This window comes from Myotis yumanensis, unplaced genomic scaffold, assembly GCF_028538775.1.
Source record: "Myotis yumanensis isolate MYYU_CA2020_CCGP unplaced genomic scaffold, mMyoYum1.0.hap1 SCAF_8, whole genome shotgun sequence".
Lineage (NCBI taxonomy): Eukaryota > Metazoa > Chordata > Mammalia > Chiroptera > Vespertilionidae > Myotis > Myotis yumanensis.
The window spans coordinates 55341593-55364763 of NW_027223759.1; the positions used below are offsets into that span (position 1 = coordinate 55341593).

Here is a 23171-nt window from a genome sequence, read left to right on the forward strand (position 1 = left end):
TTTCTACTTACCCATGGTTGCTTTAAAGTAATGCAAAACAAATTCTATTAATAGTCTTTATTCCATGTGGAAAAGTACAGTAGTTGTGCAGAAACAAAACTACATAACAAAAGAGTAAGACTCACAAATATTAAAGAAAACAATAAATAAGCCATAGAAGTTATAGCAGAACTCATGAAAAGCCTATAAAACAACAAAGCTGTACAAAATACAACAGGGACAAATGTTGAAGAATAACACCAGAAGATTCCTATTCGTACAAAACCATAAGGATGCTCACAGGAACTTCATTACGACGATTCATTTTTAAAACATTCTGTAAATATAGAACTTCCTTCTCCCCAATGCCAGAAAATAAATTTCACATCCCAATGTATAAAACAAACACACTCCCGCCTCTCTCAAACTAGCATTTTAACATCCTTCAATAGCACACCATTTTCATATAAAAATACCTTTAATCCAAGGTTCATTCCTGTACCTTATCTTTACAAACGAATAATACATCAGTTTGAACTTAAGTAGCACCTCAAAGGTGTTCATATAAATGAAATAAAGTGCCGTTACTGGTACACTGTTAACATGCCATAATAATATAGTGTTCAGTGCAATAACCAGCATGGATGACGTTTACAAAGAACATGCAAATATATGACTTATTTTTTTTTAAAGATTAGCTACTTGAAATAGTATATACATGTCTGGATACACTTGGCTATTTATGCAACATGTGACTATAAAATAATGATTGTATAATAAAAGCAACCAACGAACCAGACTTTAAGGATCCAAATTAAATATTGTCCTTAAAGGACCTCGGAAGGCTTGTTGCAGGAGTGCTATCCCTGTTGAAGGCTAATTTATGTCACCGAGAATGCTATATTCTTAGTATTCTAGCCCCAATCCAACTTGACCACCAATCAGGATTCCAAATAGCTTACACTGTTTCCAAATATTAATACACCTTGAAATGGGAATATAGCTCAAAAAAGGTGCTATAAAAATGTTTAATGAAAACCATAACAGAAATAAGTGCTTAATCCTCTTCAGGGAACAGCTATGAAGGGAACAATACTTGGCTGTTCCTGTATTTTGCTTAAGAAAATCAGGTATATAACATTTATAGTCACACACATTCAGCTAGAAATCACTGGGGTCTTAATTTTATATATAGATATATAAACTGGGATTTGACTCAATGGAACTGTAACTAGAAAATTCCATCTTTTCCAGAATACATCATCTGGCAATTTAGTCATGAGTTAAAACTATCACTAGACATTTATATTCTGGAAGAAACAGTATGATGTTTGCCATAGAGCAGAGGACTAGACATTTATATTCTCTAAGAAATATTATGATCTTATCACACAGCTAAGGCTAGGAGAAGAGTGATGAAAACCAAACAATTTCATAAGAGAAAAGCACAAGTTATTTGGCTGCCTTAAGTGTTTAATTTTAATAGGCATAACTAATTGCAGTTTTCAATTCTGGTTAGCATTCTTACTGAAGGTGACTTCTGGTATTTATCAAAGAAACTTTATCCCACATTTTAAGTAAATCTGATCCACCCCCAAGGGAAAAAAGAAAAAAAAATATGGCTGAAAAGTAATTTTTCTCATAAAAAAAAAACACTTTAATTACCACCAAGAGCCAACACACAGTTTTTCAAGTTCCCAGCGGGTCTCTCTTCAGGCTCACACATTTGACTCTATGAATGAGCGCTTTGGCTTGGCTGCAGGAAGGTGATTCCTGTGGGCTTCGTTGCCGAGGTGAGGCTGCTGTTTAGAGATGCTTTCCTGGTACAGATGAGCCACAGTCTTGCTTATCCTGGTATCTTGACAGTGGGCTGGAACCGGGCACTTCCTTTCTTCCAGCTCCTTCACGGGGGCCCCGTTGTGGATGCTGCCCCCCAGGGTGGCCGCGGCACAGGCTTTGGCTTGGCTGTGATACCCCGCTGCCTGCTTGAGAGGGGGCTTCTCCGGGTTCGAGGCCTGCGGGCCGGCTGCAGGCGTGTGCGGCAGCAGCCCCTCCGACACGGCCGCGTGCCAGGTGCGGCCCGGAGGGTTGCTCTGCTGCTGGAACCGGGCCGTCTTATCCATGATGCCCATGAATGGAGTGTTGCGCTGTCTGTGCTCGGCGGTGCCGCTCGGGACCTGGTGAACCGCCTTGTCTTTGACTCGAGCCTCTGGCCCCGGGCCCTTGAAGCCGTCGGAAAAACTGCTGCTGGACGTCAAGCTGCTGGTTGAACTGGACATCTTGATGCTGCTGGAGGGAGACCCGGAGGAGCCCGAGCTGGCCAGGGAAGCGGGGTGCCGCATGTCGCTGCCGCTCACTGGCCCGCCCTGGCTCAGCGGGGCCACGTCCACGGCCACGGCAGCGTGAGACAGCAGCCGCTCTGCGCTTCTGATCTTGCTGGGCAGAGGGTACGCCGCACCACTCTCGCTGGGCTGCACCAGGACGCCGGGGCAGGGCCGCTCCCCGAACCGCCCCGGACCCGCCCCTGCGGTGAACGTGCCTGCGCCCTCGGAGTGCGGGCCTCGGCCGCCAGCGGTGGCCACGGAGATCCGGCCTGGCATGGGGCTCGGCGGAGGGTGCGCGGAGGAGCCCTGCAGTCTCATGCTCCCGCTCCTCACGCCAGCCTGCCCGGAGCCCAGGTGCTGGCTGGTCTTCACGATCTGCGCCTGCTTGGTGGGCTGCACGACCAGCCCCGGCTGCGCCACGGGCTCCCTCGGGGGCTGGGCGGCTCCCGGCCGGTTCTGTGGCGAGGCGGGCCTCATCTTGGCCTGCAACCCTTCTTGAAGGTTCCGGATGTACGGGGAAGGAGCAGAGGGGTGGGGCCGGGGAGTCAGGGAAACGGAGCCTTCCTGCGGAGAAGTGTCCTCTGCAGCCTCCTCAAGGTGAAGGTGGTCGCCGGGCGCTGGGGCTGGGGCCTCCTCTTCGTTATCCGAGTCCGTGGGCGGGGCGGGCGGTGGGCACTGCTGCTTTTGCTGCTGGCTCCTCTGGAGCTGCTTGCACTCCTCCTCCACGCGGGCCAGGAGCCTCCTGATCTCCTGGTTGGTGGGGCAGAGCTTCACAGCCTCCCGCAGGTCCGCCAGCGCGGCCGCGAACTGCCTTCATGTGAAAGAGAAGGTACCATCACACGCCGCGCAAACACATGCTCTGAATGCAGCTGCTCCTAACCCAGCTCGGCTATGAGAGGTGTGAACCCTCACTGGTAGACAGGACCCATGTAACTAGCTTAGCGTCACTCAGCTCAGCGGGGCTGCTAATAGCAAGCCAGATCCGTGTGGCTCGGCCCGGCTGCCTCTATGAAGACCACTGAGCTGGGAATGAGAACAGGCGTAAGTCAGTGGCCTCAGAATCCTCTTAAAGTGATCTTCCCCCCTCCCCTCTCACCACACCTCCTCTTACTCAAAAGTCCTAGGACTCCTGCCCCCTTCTCCACAGCCCCCCGTTCCCCCCCACACCCCCCCCCCCCCCCGCAACACACACACACACTTAATGTCTCTAGTGGGCAGTTTTACTTGTGATAATACAACGCACCTAGGACCTTCATGTTGCAGTGTCAGCTGGGGTGGAAGGAAGGAATAGTCCTTCAGGTGTCAGGAGAAAAGAAAAGTTTAGCCATTGCTAATATCTACTCCGGTGCCTCTTGGAAGCTACCCCTTCAGTATGAAAAGGGATGAGAGGCCCCACAGGACAGCTTATGAGCCAGATGCCCCCAAGTCAACAGCAGCTCTGACACCAGAAGCACAAGAAGGCTTCTCTAGTCACGCATCTAACCCCAGACAGTACCTGCTGTTTCTCTTCGCTCTCGCCCTGGCATAAAAGGCTTCATAGGACTTTGGTTTCAGTTCGAGCGCCTTGGAAGCAAATTCTTCTGCCATGCCAAAGTCCTGGTGTCGATATTTAAATAGACGAGTCAAAAGAAGCATTGAAACATAATTACAGACAACTGTTTAACAGGAGTTTTGCTCTAACCCAGTGGTTCTCAACCTTCTGGCCCTTTAAATACAGTTCCTCATGTTGTGACACAACCATAAAATTATTTTCATTGCTACTTCATAACTGTAATGTTGCTACTGTTATGAATTGTAATGTAAATATCTGATAGGCAGGATGGTCTTAGGCGACCCCTGTGAAAGGGTCGTTCGACCGCCAAAGGGGTCGCGACCCACAGGTTGAGAACTGCTCTAAAGGTTAACAGAGAATTGGGACTTAACTGGAGAGAGATGAAGGGCAAGGCGCGTTTGTTTTTCTGTTTAGTTTTTGAAGTTAGGAGATAGGTAAAGTGTATTAATATTCTTAAGAGGAGGATCCCGTAGAGAAGCAAAAATAGATGATTCGGGAGAGAGAACTGGTAGAAGCAGTGCACCAGAAGGTGGGAGCAGATGGACCCAGCACACACGGGAGGGTCAGCCCACAGGGGGTCCGGGCGCATCATCCACGCTAACAGGACGGAAGGCAGAACCGCGGGCCCAGAAGCAGACAGGTCAACAGATTTGGTGGTGGGAGGGTAAAGTTAAAAAGGAAGTAGAAGAGAAGTACTAAAACAAATCTACTAGCTATGAGTTACAAATTAACTGAGTTAGCTACTATCTGTTAGGATTTAAGCAGTTACTGGCATAACTTCTTAGCAAACATAGTAAGCTCCAGGCAGGTTGCAATCCAGTTGAGTTGAACTTTACCATTTGAATCTGGGGATGGGCCACTCTGACTATGCTGGCCCCTGCGGCTGGGAGGGATGGCGGGGAGGAGCAGTTTGCATGGAAGCAAAGGAAACTACACCCAGGTGCACTGTCAGCACCGTGAGAGGTGGGCAGTGAGACCGATCAAAGGATGGTCGTCCAAGAGGAGCAGCGGACCCTATGCCAGGTTCGCAGCAATGTGCACGCAGCTCAGATGGGGGTCCCATGACCGGGTCTATGGAAGGGCTGGCCTTCCCCATTGCAACAGGCTATTGCTAAAGGATTGGAACGAGGGGCACAGCTTACATTTGTTTTTCTTCGGCAGCGAGACAAATTGAGATAGAGAGAAACTCTTAGTTCATTGAATGGCCTCATGTCCTCTCCGAATCCTTCTCGGGGGAACTTCCGTAAGGCATACTGGTACCGCTGGGCTGCCTCCTTCATCTTCCCTTTCTAGGATCCAAGCATCACAGACAGTCATCCTGTACCAGAGGCTCCAGGATGGGTAAGCTCCCACACCCTACAGAGGTTATTCTCCCCCCACTGCCGAAACCACGCCGGCACGCTGAAAGGGTCCTGAAGAGAAAGCGCCACAACCAGAGTCAGATGCTAACCAGCGTGAACACACGTGGCTTCGCCGCCCGCTAGGCTCTGCGCTTCACAAGGCGAGACAGAAGCCGGTTTCACAGGAAGGCGCCTGTAAACTGCCAAACTGATAACTAACAATCTTAACGCAGCACATTATCTTCTGCTATATATTTTTGAGAACCTTTCTGTGAATGTCTCTCATTTTATATCTCATAGAGATATTTAAATGCTAAGTGTAACAGAAATCAAGTGAAAACACAATGCGGTTCCTAAGGCAAGTAGAGTCTTGCTGTAGAATAATAATCTTTTCTTTTGAGAGGAACGAAAGCATGGGTTTTAAAAATCAGAACAGCACCAGGCGTCATTTTCAAGGCTCAAGAAATCCATCTCCTATGCTCAGCCGGTTCCGCGCAGCAGGTGTGCGGCCTGCTGAAAACGGCTTGGTATTTCTAACATAATTGCCGACCAAAATTCACATTAAAACCACTTCAGAGCCGCAACAGTACACACGCTGAACTCAATTTCAAACTGATTCCAGGACAGGAACCCTGCTGGGTCATGCGACATGCCTATTTATTTGTTATTACTCTGAAAGGGGAAAAACTAAAAACGTTGCAAGTGCTGTCGTCTCCTGGTAAAAAGGATTAAAATGGTCATAATCTAGGTTTTTGTTTTTAGAATCTTTTAATTCTATCTAATCACAGACGAGGAAAGAAGAGTGATCTATGTAAGTGGCCTAAGCATCTAACTAACCCAGGGGTTGGCAAAACACAGCTTGCGGGTCAAAGGTGGCTGGCCACTGATTTCCACCAACACAGTGTGACTGGGATGCAGCCACACTACTTCGCTTCCGTATCATCTGTGGCTGCCTCGGCCACACAGCACCGAAGCTGGGTGTGACACAGACTGAACAGCAGAGCCTCCCATCGTCACTTTCTGCCCTTCCCAAAGTTTGCTTTTGATCTAATCTGGTGTCTTACTTTAGAAAACTCACTTTAACGTCAAATTTATTCATGTGTAAGTCATATTTCCATTTCTAAGGGGAAATGGGAAACACTTCGTTCAGTGTTATATATTACTTAATATCTTAGGTGAAAACGTCTCTCGAAACAGTTTCACACTCTAGAACAGTGGTTCTCAACCTTCTGGCCCTTTAAACACAGTTCCTCATGTTGTGACCCAACCATAAAATTATTTTCGTTGCTACTTCATAACTTTAACGTTGCTACTGTTATGAATCGTAATGTAAATACTGATATGCAGGATGGTCTTAGGCGACCCCTGTGAAAGGGTCGTTCAACCGCCAAAGGGGTCGCGACCCAGCAGTTGAGAACTGCTGCTCTAGAAGCTTAAAGACACTAAAGTAAGAGAAGCAAGGCTTGCTCTTTTCCGAAAATGTCTCCTGGGTGCTCCTCTCCGGCATCTCCCGGCTCCGTGCCCTGAGGAGTCTCCTGTAGGACGTGCCAGTTAAATCAGGAGCCACGCTGCCTTTACACCAAGGCTTCGGGCCACGGTTACAGCCACAGGGACTCATTCAGAGATGACGGCTCTCACACAGAAGTGCTTTCTACCTTGAAGCCTCTGCCGTCAGGATATGAGAGCCTGGGCAGGAGGCCAGTGGCCTCTCTCGGAACGTCTATGGGAGCCACGCTACGTGGACCCGTGCAGCTGCACAGCCACATCCATTATGCACCAAACTAAGAGGCTGCTCGCGGGCCATGGCAACGCCGCAGAAAAGGGCAGCAGCACTTACTTTGTACAACACGTTTCCTTCCTCCATCAATTTCTGTAAAAGTATAATCAAAATATCAGGTTTGGAGGTAGCCATCGCCCACGCAGCATTTCCTGCAAAATAAACATGCAGTGAGAGGCGCCTCCGCGGCCTTGGAGGAAAGGAGTGCAGATCTTCCAGGGCCCAGCCCAGCTGCGCTCACACATGGCGGGAACCCGTGGCAGGGACCCCACAGCAGGGACCACTGCTGGTGTCCCGTGGCCTCCAGACGGCAGCACACCCCGGGACTGGGAAACGACCCCTGCTGACCTGCCGCTGAACTAAGTAAGCCCTTGGGAGGGGAACTGTTACTGGGCACAAACTGTTGTTATTCTGACGAGAAAGCACTGGGAAACTAGTGCAGCAGAGCAGCCACGACCCATCCCTCCCTTCCGATGGGCATCGGGGTAAAAATAAACAAGGCTGCATAGTAATCGCCTTCATTTCCAGCCGTGCCCGTGACCACTGGCGGTGAAGGTGTATGTTCTAGCGTCCATGTGCGCTCCTCTGCAGCCTCCACTCTAGATGCCTCAGCGGTATCCCTCTGCCCTCTTCACACCATTCATGCTCCTGGCCCTGTCTCGACTGGGAATCGAACCTGGGACGCTTCGGTACTCAGGCTGATGCTCTAACCACTGACCCATGCTGGCCAGGGCCAAAAACCTGACAGCTAACCCTGGGAGCAGGTCACCCTTCCTCTCGCTGCTGAACGGAGGCATTTACTGACCTAATTTGGCTCCTTTTCTCAGCAGCGTGACCACTACCGATGTGTTTCGACAACCAATGGCTCTGTCCAAGGGACGCATCCCGCTGTGGTCCACGTGCTCGATCACAGCGCCCTTGTCCACCAGGTACAGCACCTGCAGGGGGACAGAGGCATGAGGGGCGGCTCCTGGCAGGGGCGCTGTCCCTGGGCCACCTGCAGCGGCTGGCTTAGGAGCTTCTCCTGATCGTCGGTGCCTCTGGCCAATAGGGACCCTAGGATGGAAATAAAGTTGACAGAGAAGAGCAGTGGCAGCCATACCTAGAACCTGCTCTGTTAAAGTGAATTTGAAATCAGCAGTGAGGCTCCCCGGGAGGGACATGTGTGTACACACACTCACATACCATAGGACGGTACATGCACACGTCACCATGTGTCTGTCTCACCCCTCCCGGGCCACAGAGATGAGACAAGGCCCCAATCCCTTAGGAGGCCCCGTGCAGCAGCTCCAGCATGCTGGAGGCTCCAGCCACGGGCACCTCAGAGACACTCAGACCCACATAGCGGGGAACAACAGGCTGGATGGATGAGCAGCTTGGGATCAGAGGGACCCGATTATAACTCACTTCCAGGCTTAGGAGTGAGACCTGAATATTGGGACTACAAAGATGGCAAGTTGGAGACCCTGGTACAACAACCAGTTTGATGTGATAAAATAGTTGTCACTTGGACTAAACAGAGAACAACAGGAGAAACCACTTTGGCCACTCAAATGGCTCCACTTACTGAATAAGAAGACAGTAGCCAGTTTCATGTGGATCTGATAGATACACCCTATCAGTCCGCCTGCTATTCTAAATGACAACAGAGGGATATACATCCAGAATATATAAAGAACACCTACAAGTCAACAACAAAATCCCAAATAACCCAACTTAAAAACGGGCAAAGGGTCTGAACAGATGTTTTACCAAAGATGATATACAAATGGCCAATATGCATATGAAAAGATGTTCAGCATCACTAATCATTACAGAAATGCAAATAATCAAAACCACAATTAGGGTGTACAGCCTCACATTGTTAGCATGGCTACCATAAAAACAATGAATAAAACAGAACAGTAAGTGTGGGTGAGGATGTGGAGAAAACAGGAACCCTGTGCTTTGTGGGTGGGAATGGAAAATGGTGCAGCCACTCTGGACACAGTAGGGAGGTTCTTCAAAAAATTAAAAATAGAATCACCATTAGATCCAGCAATCCCACGTCTGGGCCTATACCCAAAAGAATATGCGTAGATCTCAAAGAATTTGTAGGATCTCAAAGACATACTTGCGTGTCCATGTTCATAACAGCACTATTCACAACTGCCAAGAGATGGAGAAAACCTAAGCTCCCATAGGTAGATGACTGGGTAAAGAAAATAGTACATTTACACAACGGACTGTTTATTCAACCTTAAAAAGGAAGAAAATCCTGTCACGTGCTACAACCTGGATAAACCTCAAAGACATTATGCCATTATGCGAAGCGGAATAAGCCTGGCAGGAAAGGACAAATGCTGTAGATTCCACTCAATCGAGCAGCCCCACGCAGGGAGACAGGATGTGGAATGGGGTTTCCAGGGCAGGGAGGAGTGAGGAAGAGTTGTTTAATGGGGAGGGATTTTCAGTTTTGCAAGGTAAGAATGTCTAGACATCAGCTGCACAGCAGGGTGAGTCTAGTTCACACACAGAACTCTTCTCTTAGAAATGGCTCTGGTGGCACATTTTATGTTATTTTGCTCATCACAGTTTTAAAAAAGGTACTAGAATGCTACACTCCTTCACTGTTCCCTGTTGTTGGTAAACTGCAGGATTTGGTAAGGCAGTACGAGATAAAAAGTTTAAGTGTAATAGGTGAGGCTCAGTGAAAGAGCTATTTCTGAAAGTCAATATTAAGTACAGTTTACAGTGCTCGGGACACAGAGACCATTTAACGCCGATGTCACTGCCTTTTAAAAGCATCAGGCCCAGATGTGCAGGCGACAATGGCGTTTGTCCCAAGATCCACAGCTTCTAGCAATGTAACCCTGTCTCTCCAGGTAACCCTGACACCGGGCATATTAAATACTCAAAAGTGATAACTCTAGAGGAGCTGACTGTCGGTGCCTCTGGCCCTTAGGGATCCTAGGATGGAAATAAAGTTGACAGAAAACAGAGAAGTTCTCTAGTGCCTGCTGGGACCAGAGATGTGAATCCTGACAAAGACATGGTTTCTACCCTGAAAAACAGTTTTCAGCTCTTAGTTTATTAAGGTTTTATCCCCTAGATCTCAATTAGGCTTAAGCATCAGTCAAGAGATAAAGACAGCGCCCAAAGCATTCTAGGCAACGCCATATTGGCTTTAAAAACAAACCAGCTAATTATTTGATTAGCAATTTCTCATATACATAGAAGTGATTTTTAAATGATCTATATAAGAATTCTATTTATACGGATTACTATAAGAAAATTAAACTACACATGCGTGTGTGTATATGTGTATCCATTGTACATACAGCTTGTCACCATGTATTTTTAAGCCTTTCAGAGTCTATTCAAATCTTTACTACATTCTGGAATAGATTGTCACACAATTAAATAAAAACAAAAATATCCTATAATACAACACACACACACTCACACACACACACTCACACACACACAGTCACACACACACACAAACCACACTCAGGCGCACGCTCTCTGGATACAGTTCAGGTCCTGGTTTCTCTGTGGCACTAGCCCTGCACGCAGGGCAGGCGAGCAGTGTGACCACCGGCGGTACCTACGGTCTCTGCGTCGCCGTAGAAGGCTGCCAGGTCCAGGGGGGTGCGGCCATTCTTGTCCATCTGGTCTATCTCGGCTCCTTCCTCAACCAGGAACTGGACCACAGCCCTGTGACCTTTCAGACAAGCCCAGCTTAATGCTGACAAACCCTCTTTGTCCAGAGAAGAAAGGGCGGCACCTGAAAGAAAAAAGCCCAATCACAGACTGTGAACTTCGCAAGACAAAGCCCAGATGCAGGTGCTGTGAGGCCAGAAGCCGACTCGGGGACCCCATTATCACGCTGAAGCTGAGTGATGGGTATGCAGCTTCATTACCTATTCTCTCCACTTGTTCAGTTAGAACATTTCGATAACAGAAAGACTTAAACTTAGAATCAGGAAGTACTGAACGAGTCCACCAAAGCTCTTTTCTTTGTCCATCCAATAGACACCCATGAGGGGCAAACAGTGCTGCTACCTTTTGAAAGGAGAAATTCCACGGTGCTCAAGTGCCCTTCGCATGAGGCCACCATGAGGGGTGTCCGGCCCTGCTTGTCGCTTAGGTTCACGTCGCAGCCACGTTCCAACAGCAATCTCACGATCTGAAATAAACACACCAAGTTACGGCCCCCCTGCTCTATTTTATACCCTGTCCTCTATCCCCAGGCAGGACTGTCCACCTTTCAAAGTCGCAAAAGGACTCTCTTCCTTTAAAAGCCCCATTAAATTGTGTCACCCATGTGGCCTGTAGCAATTTTCTATTGTCTTCCTTTGAACAAAATCTCCTTCCAGATGTAGACATTTAAAACCATGCAAGCACAGGACCTGGTGCCAATCACAATCAAGGACTGACCACACAGCCAGCGGGGCTAGTGGGATAACTGAGCAGAACTAAAGGGGGCTGAAGCGACACTCCTGCAGTAAAGGGCGAAAAGGCAGAGAGGTGGGGTGCAGGGAAACCTCCACCCACCACACCCATGCAATCTGCTCTTCTGAGACTCAGCCTGGTGGGCGGTGTGATGCTCACAGCGGGCCATTTTCAGCAGAGCTGCCTGCAGGAGAGTCTCGCTTGGGACCATGCCTTTAAAAATGGTTTTTAATATATTTTTTTAAATATATCTTTTTATTGATTTCAGAGAGGAAGGGAGAGGGAGAGAGAGACAGAAACATCAATGATGAGAGAGAATCATCTCCAACTGGGGATCGAGCCCGCCACCTGGGCATGTGCCCTTGACCGGAATCGAACCCGGGACCTTTCAGTCCATAGGCCGACACTCTATCCACTGAGCCAAACCGTGCACGTGATGAGGTTGGGGAGCAAAACCAGGAAACTAGAGAAGCGTCTCATACAACTACCACCCAGGAGGGAATGGCTTCACACAGGGGCAGTCCAGTCTCTCTCTGCATATTCATTTGATCACCACGGGAGAAGTGGGCACACTCCCATACTCTCTTGTTCTTGATACACCAACAAATGCTTTCCAAACTTCCCCATGACGTAGGAAACAGACCAGGAGAGAGGATTAGCCAGGGCATCATGCAGGGGTTACAGGGAATGCATGCTACACACCAAACCCTGGGAAATAAAAGGAGAAAAGCCGAAATATTGGTGGGGGGCATTCACAGCTCCTACCAACAGAACCGGCAGGAATTGGGAGAGATGCAATACCATGATGCAAACTTAGGTCTAGAAAATTCTCCCTCTAATGAACATGGCAAGGTGCATTTATCTGTTTGTTGCTTGTGTGTAACCTGGTGCCAGGCATGGGGTAGATACGTGGCCACTGCTGACAAAATGAAGGAACAGATGACCGAACGCTGCTCTCAAGGGCCCCATGTTCCGGGAATGAAGGTCAGCGAGCCATTCACACACAGTGACAGAAACCAGGCTGACCCGCAGTGCTGGCCAAAGGGAGCGTGTGCTTTTCCAGAGAGCAAGAGAGAACCATTCTTCCTCCGGGATGTTGGACAAATGGGCGAACAATCACACCAACAACAGACACATCACAGCAAGTCTTCTGTTATAATGGGAGCCACCCACTCCATTGTCCCAGCCCAGGTACCAGGAAGCCGCTGTGGTCTCCGACCTGGTGATCAGCCTTGCTCCTGGCCACCGCCCACCCGGCTGCCTGTGCGGCCTGTCAAATGCACACCTTTATTGGCAGGTGGTATAGACAGCACCAGCAGAAGCAAGAGCACTGACCACATGGGGCTGGGGAGCGATGGGCGAGAGTGAGCTCTGTCCCCATCCACCGTTCCCGAAGCATTCGGGGCCCACGGGGTACCTGCCAGTGCCCTTGGCGTGCTGCACAGAACAGCGGCGGGACGCCTCTCCTGTTGGTCTGGGACACGGCCGCTCCGCGCTCCAGCAGCAGCTCGCAGACCTCCAGCTTCCCGCGTCCTGCAGCGGCCGTCAGGGCTGAGGGAAGTCACAGGGGGCACTGTTAGGACGTGGTGGTCAATGGTGCCACCCATTCTCTGACTCTCCTGCCACGGAGAGGAAGGGGGCTGCATATCTGTGCCCCCGGCCCCTGAATCTCGGTGAGCTCTGAGACCAACAGCACAGCGAGATTGAGGCTGCGTCTGGGCCCAGGTCCTGGAGACGAGCGACTTCTGCGTCCTCGGGACACTCATTCTCGGGACCCAGATGCCAGCGGTGGGGAAGCCCATGCTGCCCGCGGGGAGGCCCACAGGGAGGCCCACAGGGAGGAGAACTGCAGCCCAGGTATGGCCGGCAGCCCTGGGGGAGCTCTCGGCACACAGCTGACCGTGTGGGCCATCCTGGAAATGGATCCCCGGGCCGAGCCTTCCTACACCTGTGAGCAGGGCCGAGCCACCATCTGCAGACTCAGGAGTCACTAGGTTTTTGCTACATTGTTGATTTCTTACAGCAAGAAATAACCAGGCAATAGTGCCTCACAAACACAGAGATCAGTATTACTGTCCAGTCTGGCCTTTTACCCTAAAGGCATGCATTTCATCCAACAAGAATGACTGAGGCGGCCAAGAGTGTATCCTCATTCCTGCCTTTGCGGAGCGTAGAACCTCCGTAGCAAGTCACAATTGGAGATGAAGAACATCCCGAAAGGGAAGTCAGATTACAGAGGCCCCTGGGGCTCGGCAAGGAGCCCAGGGTGATCCAGAGGGGTGAGCGGCCAGCTGGTAGCGGGGTGCTGTGGGAGCAGCCAGGATAAGAATGGCCTGAATGGAAAGAGACGATGGAGCAAAGGTTCACCAACACCCTCACGTCAGTGACTGTGCTCCCACCCCAAGTCCTGATTCTTAATGGGAGGGGTGCCAAAAAGAGGGGCTTAGCGAAAAGGGGGGCCTCTGCCCTGTCATGTGAATCACTGTCTAGAGCAGCGGTTCTCAACCTGTGGGTCGCGACCCCTTTGGGGGTCGAACGATCCTTTCACAGGGGTTGCCTAACACCATTGGAAAACACATATATAATTACATATTGTTTTTGTGATTTATCACTGTGCTTTAATTATGTTCAATTTGTAACAATGAAATTGGGGGCCACCACAACATGAGGAACTGTATTAAAGGGTCACGGCATTAGGAAGGTTGAGAACCACTGTCTTAGAGGAAAAGATGTAGGTTCTGGGGACAGTGCCAGGCCAGACGAGAAGCTTTTAGTGGGAAAGGGGACAGGAAGGGACTGAGGGCGAAGGGCGGAGACACCTCGGCAGGGAACCTCTATGACGCAGAGGAGGAAGGAGAGGTCTCGAGTGATGCCCGGTCTATTCCTGCTGCCTGCTGGGACGCTCTGTGTTTAGACACAGCCTCATGCTAACAAATTCCAGCTTTCAGAACTGATCTTGAGCTCCTACTAACCAGTACGGCCTCTCGGTGTGAAGACGGGGCGATACAGGAACAGGCTCTCGCAAAGGTGAAGTCCATCGGAACGCCAATGAGCTTATGGGGAAAGTGCCCACCTTCTTCGTAATCGTGAGACACGCATGTGGGACAGTGGGGACGCTCACATGCCGCTGTGGGACTGAGGACGAGGGACCCAACGACACCACTGAGTGAAGCTGAAGGTGCATACACGCTACCACCCAGCAACCCTGCACCTTGTAGACACGTGCCCAGGGGTGGGTGCCCGCGGAGTGCACTGAGACACATGTGCAACGGGCTCACGCAGCCCCCGCTGGAAGCAACCCAGCGGGCCGTCAACCGTAGGAGGCATCATAACTAGTGGAATGGCCAAGCAAGGACAATAAACACTATGCCGCTAAATGCAACCTAAGGGGTCCGTTTCACAAACTAAACATCGATTCCAAGAAACAAAGCACAGCAGTACAGACACAGGGTGACTGTTCACACCTGGGGTGACACTGGGCACGGCTGCGGCGGTCCTGGGAGAGGCCCAGGTGTGGGCCCGGCTCCGTGCGAGCCCCTGGTCTGCGTCCGGCTCTCCTGATGTCCTGCTCTCTTGCACCTAAGACCCGGGCAGCCAAGTACTGAGGACCACAGCCTTCCACACACACAGCTCGGTCCGACGGCCTCCTCAGAACCCCTCTCAGCACAGGCGGACTTACCTACTTAGCTCAGCAGCGTGAGCCCCTGGGAGCCACACACACAACAGGATATAAACCGGACGTCTGGGCCTGATCCATGACAGAGAGCAGTTCCTCCAGGGAACAAAGAGGTCTCCACAGACCTTCCTGCGGGTCGCAGGGCACTGGGCCTATGACGCCACCTCTTCACGTGTCACAGAGAGGCACCCGCACCTGCCCCACAGACCCCCGAGCTGTTTCCATCCCAGAGCCCCACAAGGGGGATGTGCGACAGGAGGGGCTTGTCATCAGCCATCTTACTAATGCTTCCACCTGTCTGCCCTAAGGATTTCTTACGATACAGGAGTGTCCCTCTCAACAACAGCTGCCGTGTGTTATGACGGATTTTCTCTGGACGGTGCCACCAGAATGCAACGTGGACACAAAGTGTGAGCCACTGCTGCTCCCACAGTGGGGCCGTTCCTATCTGTGTTACACAGGCTCGTTGTCGCTGACTTTACATCTAACTTGAAAAGAAATGGTAAATGCCATGAACAGAACAGAATTTGTATCAGTTGTACAGACTCCTGCATTGGGCTGGAGGTGGGAGGTTCCCATATCCAAAATGTTTGAAAACCAGTGGCCAAAGCGATCCTGTCTGCACTGAGAGTCCACACTAGAGGGTCGTGGCCCTGCTGCCCAGGGAATACCCAGCACATGGCGCCCCGCCATCATGCTAACGTTAATGATTCCTAAACCCCGGGGCACCTTTATGTACATTATCTGGACGGATCTGAACATGCCCCCTGCGAGTGGCGAGTGGGATGAAGATCCAGGCCGTGAGCCACACTTTCTGGACCTGCTGCTCTTTGCACCCTTCCTCCAGTTAGGGAGGCCCTCCTCCACCCTCTCCTCTACCGGCAGCTGAGCGTGACAAGCAACACAGGAGCGAACACACACACACACACACCTATGGGCAGGGACAGGGCAGCATGTACGCAGCCACCAGGAGAAGGAATAAACTCAGGGCTTTCAGGAGATGAGGTCTGAAGCAGCTGATCCACCGGAACACTCCATCCTCTCTCATTTGGTAACCAAGCTTCGTCCGCATTATAAATGGGTCCTTTAAATCAGAATGTCTGCTGCAGCTGCTACTGAATTTCTGCAGCAGCAGCACATCCCCCCCGAGACAGGCCTGCTCTAAAAATAGGGCTCAGTGCTTTCAGGAGGCGCCAGAGAAGCCAGAAGCTGGAGCAGCTGACACGAGAGCGCCCCCAGGCCCGGCGACGGGGCTGGGTCCCATTCTCTTCCCACACTGGCTGTCTTCTATGCATTTAGCCATGAACTTCCTTTCGAGGGGATGAAGCCCGGCAGGGAGAGGCTCAGCGCTTCCGCAGGCCTGCGGGGATCCCGCTCTGCACACAGTCTTACCAGCGCTCACGGTCCAGTGACGCCAGCGAACAACAGGACCCGTGTTGTCCTTTTCCTGCCGAGACTGAGTATTCCGGGCCGCATCCCGCAGGACCCCCGAGGCTGGGCTGCATCTGGGTGTCAGCAGCCACAGGATGGAAGGATACCATATTCGGGAATAAGCCAGCCTGAAGACTCGGCAACGCATGCTTAAACAAACAAAATCAAGGCACAGCTCTGCTCAGGAATCCCAACTATTCCGCTCAACAGGCTGACCTCTGAGCTGGCCACCAGGCTCCAGTGAGGGTCACTGCACGCGGCCTGGTCAGAACACAGGAGAGGGGACCGGGCAGGAGGACAGTGCGCCCTGGCCATGGGCGAGGCCTTGTCTGCTGGCCAAGGAAACGCAAATCAAAACGACCACATGCCATGTTTTAGGACCCAAACTGGCCACAATTTCTTTCACCTGCAAAATCCTTAACTGGATGGCACTATTGTAATTAAATGCCCCTGCAAGCACCTATCTTTTCCTGACGATTCTGAGCGATTTTACCCCAGCAATACTGCCCCCTCTGTCTTCAGAGCATGAGTAGCTTTGTCTCGGCAGATACTCACTTTAAGAAAACCGAACTGATACTCGACAGTATGAAGTTACTGACAAAATCAGTGAGATACGGTTCTTTGTAACATGGATTGTTTCCAGGGATCTCTTACGTATTAGAGATGTGACTTACAAAAATGCAACTCTCACCTTGCCAGGGACACAGGCATTCCATCAGCAGGGCTGCCTGTAACAGTCTATGGCAGGGCCATTGTCAAACACCTGCTAACCCTCTCCCCTACAGGCTTCTGTCTCCACTCTGGAGGCTGAGAGAAGGGGGACAGGTCAGTACCCACAGAGGCAGGTAGCAACCTCTTCACTCATCGCACACTGATGACTCAAACCACCCGCCGAGGCCGGGGTTAGCACGTTAGCCACAAAGGTGCACGCCCTAAGAGGGCACTCGCTGCTGGCCGAGTGGCTGAGGGTGGGCAGTGGCTCAGCTATGCCTGCATACTTGCTTTTATTTGTGCAACTTATCTGCTAATATATTGGCTTGCCCCGTCACTTATAAAAACGAGTGGAAAATGGGAAAAACCGAAAGTGCCAATAGTAGTAGTAAGTAGCGGGGTTCTCTTAAAAGTCATCTAGTTGCAACTAAGATGGAAACCACTGGATGTGACGAAGGCAGGGAGTGAGGATTGAACCTCCGCTGAAGGCTCGACGGGCGAACCACACTCAACTGTAAAGGAGGAAAACAAAAATAAAAAGAGTGTTTGCAAAACACTGGAAAATTCTCAGCGATTTTATCTAAGAGGTAAAATATAACTAGGGATTTCATGATTTAAAAAAACAAAACAAAAACATTTGGGAATGGCAGCCTCTCCCCTCCACTTTCTAACAACTGACCCTCGAATGGTTACAGCAGAGGGGGAGCACGGGCTGGGCTGTCACATGGAGGCCTCAGAGAGGCTGGCCCCAGAGGAATTCCTGGATGAAGGTGGGTCCCCCACTTCCGCCACCCCAAAAGCCAGGCAACACCCCCTCCCGCACCTCCTAGGAACAGGGCTGAGACTTATCAACAGCCAACCTCACAGCCTGACTTTCTTAGGCCTTTCCTTCCATCGCTGAGGGAGGGAGGCAGAAGCACATACTTCCCAGCAGCGATCCATTCCTCGTCGCCACACAGACAGGGCCGTCGTTTGACCGAATCCTCAGCTCAGCAATGTGCGGCCCCAGTGAAACACAGCGCAGACTGCCCTTCCTGAGACATGTCCAGGGGCCCGAGAGGCCAGGGCACCCCCGCCTGGACGGAGTCCGTGATGGGAGGGGCGGCCCAGGACCTCATGAACAGGAAGCCGGCACTGCCCACAAGCTCTCTGAGACTCACAGGCACTTGTTTGAAACACCTTCCTGATTGTTGTGACCTGTCCTGGTTGTACTTCTTTTGGCAGAAGGCTCCAGGAGGGCCTGCAGGGGCAGGTGGAAGGTGGGGCGGGGTCAAGGAGAGGGACTCTGTGTTACAAAGCAACAGGCGGCAACCAAGCAGCACATAAAAAACACGTTGCCTCCCCCACCTCATCCACCCACTTCCCATGGAGCCCCTAAGAGAGGCGAACACAGGCAAGGGTCTAACCTGAGGAACCAGGACACTCGGACACGTGACCAGTTCCAGTGTCAAAACACACTGTCAGCCCTGGCTGGTTTGGCTCAGTGGATAGAGCACTGGCCTGTGAACTGAAGGGTTCCAGGTTCAATTCCGGTCAAGGGCATATGCCCAGGTTGCGGGCTCAGCTCCCAATAGGGGGCATGCAGGAGGCCGCTAATCAATGATTCTCTCTCATCATTGATGCTTCTCTTTCTCTCTCCCTCGCCCTTTCTCTCTGAAATCAATAAAAATTAAGAAAACAAACAAAAACAAAACACTGTCAGTCTCCGTGCACACATAGATGAAAGATAAAACATGAGCCTCCAGCTGCCAGGGAATTCTTTAAAGAAATAAAATGTGCAATTGCCACTAAACAGGACTTCACCTGTGACCAACATTCTCCTCTATTCTTCCTATCTCTAAAGCATTGCGAAATAACTAAGATTCTCGCACTTAAACATTTCAATACTATATCAAGTCCAAATGCATAGCATAAACTAATAATATATGACAATGATAATTAATTAATATTGACAATCACCTTATCACAACCCGGGCAGCATAGCCCCTCTGCTGAACACTTACTCTGCTGAGCTCTGGGCACAATGCTATGGGTGAATTCTCATTTCCCCTCAACAAGGACCCTTGGAGTTGGATGATTATGTGCATTTTAGCAGGGAAAGAAAGAGTCGCATTATTTGCCCCAAATCATGAAGCCAATCAGTGTCAGTGAGGAATTAACCCCAGCAGCTGGTAAACCTGGAGCCATGTTATCAAAAACAGGAAGATCTGCCACAGTTTAACAATGTACTATGACACTGTGAGGTGCTTCCTGTGCGATGATTCATGGAATTAATCACACATTCATGTAATACACAGCTAACTTCCGTGAGGCAAGTACCACTCCTCCGTCTTAACCGATGATGAAAATAATGCCCAGAGATGTTGAACAACTTGCCTAAGGTCACACGGCTCATGGAAGGCAGGCACAGGCCTGGGAGGCAGGGGGTCTGACGGGAGTCTGAGGTCTTCATTCCTACGCTGCTGCCTCCAGGAAGTCTCCTTTCAAACTGTCCAACTAATCAAACTGCCTACGAATGTTGTTTTAGACCCAGAGTGTAGGAAAACGTTTCCTCTCTGAAGAACGATGGCGCTTTCTCCCAGGGACAGTCAGGATAGTCTACAATGGCCGTGTTCCCTCCTCACCGTGGACATGGGGCTTCCTAAGGCCCACACCGCAGCGCAGCCTCGTGGACACTGGGACCTGTGGCAGGAAGATGTGTGCTGCTCCTCGGGCCCTGTCCCTGACGTTTCCCCCTTCAAATGAGCCTCTTCACACCCTTTGAGGAACCATGTGTGCTATAAATAACGTGAACTCCACTTAAAAACTATTTCCTAAAATGTCGGTGACATAAGTCACATGTCATACAGACGTTGCTCTAAAAATCTCTCAGAAGATCGCAGCTCTGAGCAGCTGTCACTTCCGAACTGTGCTGAGAGGGCTATTTCTGAGAGATCCTCTTACACCGAATTATTTCAGGCCCGTGCAATGGGCTGCTCTCCTAAAGGGCAGGGCCTGTGTGCTGAGGACAGTGATGGGCGGGTCACCACGCAGGGCGCCCGTGTGATCACAGAACCATTGTATACACGCTCACCTCCGGTCTCAGAAAAGCAAAGGAAAGCAAGAAAGAATCCACATATTGTTTCCAGAAGAACCTGAAAGAATCGATATGGATCTGTAGTGGTGCCGATGAGCCGCCCGCAGTCCTAGGAGTGACTGACGGAAAGACAAGCAACAGTTTGCAGGTAGGAGGCTCTCAGCTGTCACGATGTGAGAGTACAAGTTTTTACGTTGAGAGCAGAAGCCCGTTTTTAAAAGATGGATATGAACCCGACCGGGGAGTGGCTCATGGTTGAGCACCGACAGGAGGTCATGGTTGGATTCCCGCTCAGGGCACGTGCCTGGGTTGCACTTGATCCCCAGTAGGCCGTGTGCAGGAGGCAGCCGATCAGTGATTTCTCTCTCACCATTGATGTTTCTATCTCCCTCTTCCTCTCCCTTCCTCTCTGAATCAATAACAATATATTTAAAAAATAATAATAAAGATGGATCTGAGGAACCACTCACCAGAATGGTGACTATGTACAAAAACAGCAACAAGATGTGAGCATCGGGGGTCCAGCGACCAGTCATGTGCCCTGAGATGCACCCTGTGCTTTCAACAGGCCTCGATCCTCACCCTCTCCTGCCTGCAGGGCAGGGCACACCCAGGCCAGGACCAACCCCAGGGGTCTGCTGAGCAGGAAGGCGACAGATGTGGACAAACCCGTCCCCTCAGTTCTTACCCCCAAGCCCCTCACTGTTAGGGGGACCCCCACGCCCATCACCCTTCTTCCAGAGCCTGGGTTACTCGTTTCCCATGTCCCCCAGTCCCCCAGTTTGTCCTCCCTCTTACAGGGCTGTGGCCCCACCCCAGCCCTTCCTCTCAGGGTCCTGAGCTACCCCTCTCCCATCCTCTCCAGGGTCCTGTGTTCCCTAATGTTCTCCCCCACCCCTACTTCCAAAGTCCTGGGTTACCCCTTTCCCAACCATCTAGGATCCTGGATTTCCCTCATCCTGTCATGGGCTATCCCAGCCGTGGGCAAACTACGGCCCATTTGAAATGAATAAAACTAAAAAAAAAAAAAAAAAGACCGTACCCTTTTATGTAATGATGTTTACTTTGAATTTATATTAGTTCACACAAACACTCCATCCATGCTTTTGTTCCGGCCCTCCGGTCCAGTTTAAGAACCCATTGTGGCCCTCGAGTCAAAAAGTTTGCCCATCCCTGGACTATCCCCTCCCTCACACCCTCGGGGTCCTGGGTTACCTGTGTTTCCTCACACCCTCTGGGGTCCTGGGTTGTCCCTTGTTCATGCTTTTACACCAAGGACAACCAAGAACCTCTATTTCTGACTTTACTGACAGAAACCTGGGTTTCCAGGGACCTTTCTGCACTTTCCTAGGACAAACCCGAGCAGAGGAAGGAACGCCTGGACAAGTATTTTCCAACAGCAGTGCGGGCGAGATGCTCAGGACCTCAAAACACCGAATGCCAGTCCCTCAGCTTCTCCACGGGATACTTTCAGCAATTCCTGAGCACAGACTCTCCACGGGCCCCAATAAGCAGTGGACAAACGCTTTTCCTTCTAGTCTTTCCCCGGAAATTCTGCCCCGGGTGTGCATACATAGGTGAATGCCAAAAGCCTCTCTCCATAAAAAGTAACGTCGAGTTCCAATGAGCAAAGGGTCCCCTCTCACTCAACCATAAGGCATCCTGTTCCCCGGGGGCCATGCACTGGCTCTGGGGAAGCCTTGGGTGTGGTAAGCTCACACCTGGGCCCACCTGCCATTCAGAACTAAAGGACACCCCCCTCCAGGGGGATGGGTAGGGCCACAGAGTGGGAAACGAAAATAGTTCCATGGAGATAGGAGTGAAAGTTTTAAAACATCAAGGATGAAATACAACTATATTTCATGGCCCAGTAAGGAAAGAGGTGTGAGAACCCTCTCTCCTGAGACTGGCCTGGAAAGGCCCCACCCCAGCTGCCAGGCCTCAGACTCAGGTTCCAGGGGTGGTTAGACTTTGCTTTCTTTATTTGCACATAAACTGGCAAATGCTGAAATAGAAGGGCCTCTATACCCTGCAAAGAGCTGGAAGTTCTGGCCAGAAACACAGACAGCAGGCTTCCAGGCGTGAGAGTTGCCTGGAGTGTGGAAACACAGTTCCTCTGACAATTCACAACAGCATGAGGTCACCAGGTGAGCACTGTGCCTCTCTGACCATTTCAGGCTGGGCTAATTCACATCCAGCACCCACACGGAAACAGCAACTCTGCTCGGTCGGGATTTCGTGGGAGCCAGACTTACCTGTCATGGCTGTGGAATGCCTGAGACAGAGATCACACAAGCATCGGATGGGCTCCTGTCATGTTCCAGGCTGCCCGGAAGCCAGGAGACCGAAGCCGTCTGCCAGGTCTGGACCGTCCCAGAGCAAGGGGCCTGGGGCCTGGGGCTGCAGGGCGGAGCGCTGGGTGGGAGACACTCCAGCAAGCCCAGTCCTCGGCAGCTCCTGGGGCCGTTTTGGGCTCACCTGTCTGGCGTTGAAGGGCCCCTTAACCCTCCCCTCCAACAAGATTTCTCCGCCCGGTCCCTCTACGCCACCCGAGTGAGCACGAGGAGCTACTGGACTACAGCACTGGTTTTGAAGGGCTGAATCCTCAACATCAAACAGACATAAGGAGCAAATGGCCCCAGAAGCTGGTGAAAAGGGAAACTTACATTAAGCTCTGCTCTAGAACTCAGGCAGAGATAGACCTAAGTTGTCTAAAAGCCATAGATTTATTGCCATAAACCCTACACTAAGCACTGTTACCATTTTAGATGAAATCTACTATATATTTTCTTGTCTTTTTAAACCTAAGATAGGAACCATCCCCCCTCTGTGATGACATTTGGTGACTAGGTCATCAGCAGGGAGACA

At 50.8% G+C, this 23171-nt stretch overlaps 1 protein-coding gene across 8 annotated transcripts in view; it reads right to left on the reverse strand.

The window, feature by feature from the left end:
* Window positions 1–42: 42 nt before the first annotated feature.
* Window positions 43–23171, reverse strand: part of TANC1 (tetratricopeptide repeat, ankyrin repeat and coiled-coil containing 1) — a 239471-nt gene continuing 216342 nt past the window's right edge. For all 8 annotated transcript variants that reach the window (XM_070422938.1, XM_070422940.1, XM_070422937.1 and 5 more), the window contains 8 exons: window positions 12827–12960; window positions 11020–11143; window positions 10566–10741; window positions 7778–7910; window positions 7033–7124; window positions 4998–5144; window positions 3799–3899; window positions 43–3114 (listed from right to left, as the gene is read on the reverse strand). In XM_070422938.1, the coding sequence (XP_070279039.1) occupies window positions 1698–3114; window positions 3799–3899; window positions 4998–5144; window positions 7033–7124; window positions 7778–7910; window positions 10566–10741; window positions 11020–11143; window positions 12827–12960 (2324 nt within the window). In that variant the 3' untranslated portion in view covers window positions 43–1697. The remainder of the gene's footprint in view (window positions 3115–3798; window positions 3900–4997; window positions 5145–7032; window positions 7125–7777; window positions 7911–10565; window positions 10742–11019; window positions 11144–12826; window positions 12961–23171) is intronic.